Raw genomic sequence first — 7,547 nt, forward strand, 5'->3', positions numbered from 1 at the left:
TGTCCTCATGGCCTCCAGTTGTCTGCTCTAAGGAGCCCATGGGGAGGCTTTGTCAGTAATGGCTCCCAGTGGGGCCTGTTAGTGCTTCAAGGTACTTTGGGCATTACTCCTGACTTGAACTTCTGGAGAGGTTTCTTGAGTCTCCTTTTGGTATCTTGAGGTCTGTGGACTCTGAAGAAAAGACACCATGGGGCTCATTAACACCCAGAAATCCCTTACAAGCATGGCTCTTCAACACATTTTAATTAAAAAAATTAAGACTTGTATGAATAATTGGAGAGGTGAGTTTGAGTGATGAAAATTTCAAAGCAGTTTCACAATGGAGGATTTTTTCATAGGAAAAAAAGTTTCTGTCATATCTCAGATCATGGAAGAAAGTTCAGCAGCATGCTGCAATGGGGGCTGGTCCAGAGGTCTGCTAAGGAGATCTGGACAGGCAGGAAAAGCAGTCTCTGCCTGGAGACCCTTGCTCTTCCCCAAGCCCAGCAGGTCCTTCAATGGCCTCCTGGGACTCCCAACATTTTTCCTGGCATCATCTGTGCTCACAGGCAGAGACAGATTTCTCTGACAACAAACAGCAGTTCAACATGATCCAGTTTAATAACCATGAAATCTCTCTCCTCAGCTGCTGCTACGGCCAAGCAGCGTGTGAAGGGGGTCAGCTTTACTGGTGCTCCCAGTGCACAACCTGGGGAGGTTTCAGGCCAAGGAGATCCTTCATCTCTTGCAACTTGTGCTGGGTGCTCTTGCTGGATATTTAGCATGTTTGAAACTTTTTCTGGTAGAACTGGAAAACTACCTCAAGCACAGTTAGTGGGATAGCTGTGGAGGTTTCAGGCCAGGAATATCTTCAAGCCCTCGCTCCTTCTCTTTGACACCTGTTGCTGGAGGTTTAGCAGTTTTAGAGGTTGTTGCTGGTAGATTGAAAGCTGATGTCAGGCACTCTTAGGACCGTTGCCTTGGCTAGGAATGCCCTGAGCCTCAAAGTTTCCTGTACTGCTAGTCTACTACCTGGGGAGGTTTCAGGCCACAAACCTTTTCCAGACCCCACATCAATTTGTTTGGGAGCTGTTACTGGACATTTATCAGTTTCACAGGTGGATGCTTGTAGAGCCTGACAATGAAGTTAAACAATATTAGGACCGCTCCCTTGGCTAGGAAAGCCCTGAGCCCCAAGGTTACTGGTGCTGCCTGCAGGCTCCCTGGGGACATTTCATGGAAGACATTTCATTCCTCCCTCACAACTTTTGTTTGGGGCTCTTACTGGACGTTTGGCATTTTCGAAGTCGGACGCTGGCAGAGCCCGGAAATGACATCAGACACTCTTAGGACCGTTCCCTCAGCTACGAAAGCTCTGAGCTCCAAATTTACTGGGGCTGCTTTTGCTCTACCTACCAGGGGAGGTTTTCAGGCTCACAAGATACTGTAGCTCGCAAACCTTTTGTTTGGAAGTTATTGCTGGACGTTTTCCATTTCTTGAATGTGGACACTGGTAGGGCCGGAAAATGATGTCTGGTATTACAGGACCATTCCCTTGGCTGGGAATGCCCTTCCCCACAAGGTTACCGGGGCTGCTTGTGGGCTACCTGGGGAGGTTTCAGCCCAGGAAAATCACTCATCCTTCATGGATTTATTTGGGAGCTATTGATGTATGTTTAGAAATATCGAAGGGGGAACCTAGTAGAACCCAAAAAGGACGTGAGCCATTCTTAGGACCATTCTCTTGGCTAGGAATGCCCTGACCCCCATGGTTACTGGGCTGTTAGTGGGCTACCTGGGGAGATTTCAGGCCAGGAAGGTTTTACAGCCCTTGCAACTTTTGTTTGCGACCTACAATAAAGATGGGAGATTCTCTCTGTCCCTCCTTTTGTTATTGTACTTAAAGAATTGAAAAAATTGAATCTATTAAAAATTGTAAAGTATTAACAATAGAATCTCCCACCTTTATTGGGTCAGAAGGAACCACTATGACAGAGGATGAAGAAAAGGCTGAGGTACTTAATGCCATTTTTGTTTCAGTCCCTAGCAACATGACAATTGTCTCCTGATAGTCAGACCCCTGAGTGGGAAGATGGGGATGGGAAGTAGACCAAAGCACCCATCATCCAAGGGGAATTGGTTACTGACCTGCTCAGCTGCTTAGATGTGCACAGGTCTATAGGTCCAAATGGAATACACCCAAAGGCACTGAGGGAGCCGGCAGAAGTGCTCCCCAAGCCACTTTTCCTTATTTACCAGCAGTCCTGGCTGACTGGGGTGGTTCTGCCTGACTGCAAACTGGCACATGTGACACCCATGTACAAGAAGGGCTAGAAGGAGGACACAGGGAACTACAGGCCTGTCAGCCTGACCTCAGTGATGAGAAAGGGGATGTAACTAATCATCTTGAGTACCATCATGCAGCACATGCAGGACACTCTGGCCATCAGTCCCAGTCAGCATGGGTTCAGGATATTCATGTTGTGCTTGAAGAAGCTGATCTCCTTCTATTGGAGGGTGACCTGCTTAGTGGATGAGGGGAAGGCTGTGGATGTGATCTACCTAGTGTTCAGTAATCCTTCATCACTGTGCTGGGGCCCATCCTCTTTAACGTCTTTATTAATGATCTGGATGTGGGGATTTATTGCAATCTCATTAAGTTTGCAAATGACACCCAATTGTGTGGGAGTGTTGATCTGCTGGCAGGCAGGCAGGCTCTGCAGAGCGACCTGGACAGGCTGGATCAATGGGCAGAGCCCAGTTTTATGGGGTTCAACAAGGCCAAGAGCCGAGTCATGCACTTTGGTCACAATCACCCCAATCAATGCTACAGGCCTGGGGCAGAGTGGCTGGGGAGCTCCCTGGAGGACAAAGATCTGGGGATGTTAGTGGACAGGCAGATGAACATGAGCCAGCGCTGTGCCCAGCTGTTCAAGAGGGCAATGGCATCCTGGCCTCTATAAGGAGGTGTCACCAGCGTAGGGAATAGTGTAACCAGCAGGAGTAAGGAAGTGATTGTTCCATTATACTCTGATGAGGACACACCTTGAGTACCGTGTCCAGTTTTTTGCCCCTCACTACTAGAAGGATGTTGAGATGCTGGAGTGTGTCCAGAGAAGGGCAATGAATCTGGAGAAGTGTTTGAGCACAAGTCCTATGCTCATCAGCTGAGGGAACTGGGGCTTTTAAAGTCTTAACAAAGGGAGGCTGAGGAGAGAACTTATCTCTGTCTACAGCTACCTGCAGGGAGGGTGTAGGGTGGTGGGGGTCAGTTTCTTATCTTGGATAGACACGGATAGAATAAGAGGAAATAATTTCAACTGCACCAGGAGAAATTTAGGTTAGATAGCAGGAAACATTTCCTTACTCAAAGCATAGTCAAGTGTTGGAACAGGCTGCCCAGGGAAGTGGTGGACTCACCATCCCTGGAGGCATTTAAAAAACATCTAGATATTATGCTTGAGGACATGCTCTACAGGAGGACTGGAAAGGGTCAGGCTGTGGTTGGACCATATAAGAGATTCTATGATTCTATGGTAAAGTTCCAGGAAATTCCCATTCTCTCATGGTGGGAAAGATTTGCCAATTCAGACAACTGGTCAACTGATTCAGATGATGAAAATGTGCTTGTAAATTTTGTTATAAATGCCAGGATAAAAATAATGAAACAAAAAATATGCACATTTCAAGGTAACATGATGCAAAGGGAGCACAGCACTTCATTACACAGGGTTTGATTCACACAAGTCCACTGGACACTGCATTAGGAATGGGATGAACAGGCAGCATGCTATTACAGCTTGGACGACATAAAAGGAAAAAACCCTACTAAATAGAGACTGGTCCTCATGTGAGTTACATGGCCAGTGATATGCAGAAGAAGATGAACAGTTTATTGCTGATTAGAAGAAGCCAGTCCTCAGTTTCCACACAGCATCCTTCAGCTCCTGGTTCCTCATGCTGTAGATGAGGGGGTTCACTGCTGGAGGAAGCACTGAGTAAAGAAATGACACTACCAGGTCCAGAAATAGGGAGGAGATGGAGGGGGGCTTCAGGTAGGCAAACACAGCAGTGCTGACAAACAGGGAAACCACAGCCAGGTGAGGGAGGCAGGTGGAAAATGCTTTGTGCCGTCCCTGCTGCGAGGGGATCCTCAGCACAGACCTGAAGATCTGCACATAGGACACCACAATGAACACAAAACACCCAAAAGCTAAACAGGCACCGACCACAAGGACTCCAATCTCCCTGAGGTAGGCATCTGAGCAAGAGAGCTTGAGGATCTGGGGGATTTCACAGAAGAACTGGTCAAGGGCATTGCCATGGCAGAGGGGGAGTGAAAATGTATTGGCTGTGTGCAGCACAGAACAGAGAAACCCACTGCCCCAGGCAGCTGCTGCTGTTTGGACACAAGCTCTGCTGCCCAGGAGGGTCCCGTAGTGCAGGGGGTGGCAGATGGCAACGTAGCGGTCATAGGCCATGACAGTGAGAAGACAGTACTCTGTGACAATCAAAAATACAAAGAAGAAGAGTTGGGCCACACATCCTGTGTAGGAAATGGCCCTGGTGTCCCACAAGGAATTGGCCATGGATTTGGGAACAGTGGTGGAGATGCAGCCAAGGTCAGTAACAGAGAGGTTGACGAGGAAGAAGTACATGGGGGTGTGGAGGTGGTGGTCACAGGCTATGGTGATGATGATAAGGCCATTGCCCAGGAGAGCAGCCAGGTAGATGCCCAGGAAGAGGCAGAAGTGCAGGAGCTGCAGCTCCCGTGTGTCTGCAAAGGGCAGGAGGAGGAACTGGCTGATGGAGCTGCTGTTGGACATCTGCTGCTGTCAAGTGTGGAGACCTGTCCAAGGAGGAAAAGGAACAGTGAGAAGTTAGGGAACTCTTCTTTGAGGAAAACCTCTTCCAATTCCCATTGACTCTGTATTCAGGAGGACTTTCGGCAGGTCCCTTTTCTGCTGGCTTGAGGAGGGTCAGCTGTGGGCTCTGGAGAACTCAGTCCTGCCTGGCAGCAGTCAGTAAATAGAAGGATGGTGTGATCGCAGACTAAATCCCCTGTGGATAGGAATGAGATTTTCATCACTGTCACTCTAGTTTCAATCGAGGGCAGAGCAGAGCTTTGGAGCTTTGGTTTTCTCCTGACTGCAACTAGGGAGTGTTTCTTCTGTCAGAACTGCCTGACATTGCTGCTGCAGTGCCAGTGAAACCTTCCCCTGAGTGCAGAGTGCGGAAAGCTGCTCTGTCCATCAGCCCTGGTCTCAGCTGCCCTGTGCTGGACGCTCTGTGATCACACCCTGGTGTTCCTGTAGGATATCAGTGTCTGCACTGTGGAGGATATCAGGGATGTCTCATATCCCCAGTCCCATGGCATTTCTGGGAGCAGCTCCTTATTTCTTCCTCCTAGCCAACGTCTCCACTGCCTGGAGCTGTCCCTGCAGCTGCTTCTGTTTGCCCATGTCACCTCCCGCTCTGTGGTCACAGACCTCATCCAACCTGCCCTACACTCAGGTTTGCACTGCAGACCCCTCCTAGTATCAGGGCACTGCCTCAGGGGACCTCTGTGCATGCAGGGCTCGGGAGATCCTCTGATGTGGACATTCTTGAGGGGAGAAATTAGTTCTGATACACCACAGTCAGCACAGCCCACAGGAGAGGAAAAGTCAAAGAAAAGGCTCTGCCTGGCAAGAAAATACTTCCTTGATGTTGTTCTTCAAATTCCCTTTGGCATTTCTAAGTGATCAGCTGGAGCTGAGAGCAAAGCTGACCCAGGAAGCACTGTCTTACTGCAGAAGGACCTTAGGCTTCTCTTCCTTGGTCACTCCTTCAACCCACAGGTCCTTTTCTATCCCTGGGGAAAGCCCACAACGCAGGCTGAGTACTGACCCTGGCAGCAGCAGAGTCTCTGCCCCAGCACACAGACCCCATGGCGCAGGGACCCTGCTCACAAGGACAGCCCTGGGCACCCCTGGGTGCACACTCTGCTTCACACCTCTACAACCATGCCCAGGAGAAGACAGCTGTCCTGCCCTGTTCCTCTGATGGGGCAGAAGGACATCCCTTCCAGGCAGCATTTTCTGGTCCTAGAGAGAACCTGTCCTCCTGACAGACCCCACACACTGTCCCACGTCCCAGCTTTAGGAGATCCCTCCAGGAACAGAACCTGTATTGCCCTGCACCCACAGACATACCAGGCAGAGTGCTGTGGAGATTTCTCCTCCAGTGTGCTCTCAGCATCCATCAGCTCTCTCAGCCTCACAGGTCTCCCCTCGGTGCCTCCAGGCAGTGTCCCCAGCCCTGTGTGCTTGGCAGAGGAGCTGCTCCTGGGCAGAGCTGTCTCTCTGCAGCACTGCAATATTTCTTGAGCTCCTACTGTCCATCCCAGGAGCCCAGCCCAGCTCACAGCAGAGCAGCAGGTGAAGACATCATACCCTCGGTTCCCTCTGGGCTCCACCCTTAATGTCCAGGGAACCTACTTAGAATGACTTTGAAGTTCTCACTGATGTTTCCTTCCTCAGCTGGGGAGAAATCCTTCTGTCCAGCAGAGTCCTTTCTCCTGATCAAACCAGAGCTGGACAGGACAATCACCTTTCCTTGTCTCTGCATGAGACAGAACACCCTGACAGGGACGGGAGGATTCTCTGTCCCCCTGCAGAGGTTAAGGAGCATGGCTGCCTGGGAGCTGCTGGTCCCAGTGCCGATGGGAAATAATGAGGGTGGAGGCCAGGAGAGAGTTGCTCAGACACCAACCCCTGTTGTCACCCAAAGGGCCAGAGGTGGTCCAAGAGACATGAGTGGGATCAAGGTCCAATGGAGCAATGGTGAAAGAGGGCAGTGCCTGGGAGCAGCAGTTTTGAGCCTGGTGGGGAATTCCTTTGGCCAACTGACAAGACACATTTAGGACCGTCCATACCCAGAGGCACCACATGTCCAACAGCAGCTCCATCAGCCACTTCCTCCTCCTGCCCTTTGCAGACACATGGGAGCTGCAGCTCTTGCACTTCTGTCTCTTTCTGGGATTCTACCTGGCTGCTCCTCTGGGCAACAGTTTAATGATCATTTTTATAGTCTCTCCAACATTTCCTCCTCCCTCAGCAGCCAGTCCCTGGCTGGCAGAGTTTGTGGAAGGATTTGGCCAGGTCATAGAGCAGTTATCACCTCCTACAGCCTGTGACTTTACAGCTGCACAGGCAAACAACCCTGGCAAACTGACACGCCACCTGATCAATGGGTGCCTTGACTACATCATCCCAATCCCACCCCCATCCCAATCTCATCCCATCTGTCCTGGATCTTGCCAGAGAAGAGTTAAACTCCCCAGGCAGGCAGCACAGGTGAGCTGAGTTAGCCCAGGGTGTTTTTCACACCACTTGACATCACTCCCCCATAAAATGGGGCTTGTTGGGGAGGGGCACTCCTGGTGCCTCCAGGGCAGTGCAAGTGCAGCCAAGTCATCGAATTGGTCATCGTGTTGTGAAGTTACTGGGTCATAACTGGGTATAAGTGAAATTCAGTGTGGGCTATTCGCCTTTCATGGTGGTTTGGTCAGTAAACTGTCCTTACCC

At 50.3% G+C, this 7,547-nt stretch overlaps 1 protein-coding gene across 1 annotated transcript; it reads right to left on the minus strand.

Annotated features, from left to right (window-relative positions):
- Nucleotides 1-3,881: 3,881 nt before the first annotated feature.
- LOC311199087 (olfactory receptor 14A16-like) lies at nt 3,882-4,805 on the minus strand (the record flags this gene model as incomplete). The annotated part of the gene is made up of 1 exon (XM_084273126.1): nt 3,882-4,805. The coding sequence occupies one exon, from the start codon at nt 4,803-4,805 to the stop codon at nt 3,882-3,884; it is 924 nt and encodes a 307-aa protein (XP_084129252.1).
- Nucleotides 4,806-7,547: the final 2,742 nt, after the last annotated feature.

The sequence above is a fragment of the Gallinula chloropus genome, assembly GCF_964237585.1.
Source record: "Gallinula chloropus genome assembly, chromosome: 19".
In the NCBI taxonomy this organism is placed as follows: Eukaryota; Metazoa; Chordata; class Aves; order Gruiformes; family Rallidae; genus Gallinula; species Gallinula chloropus.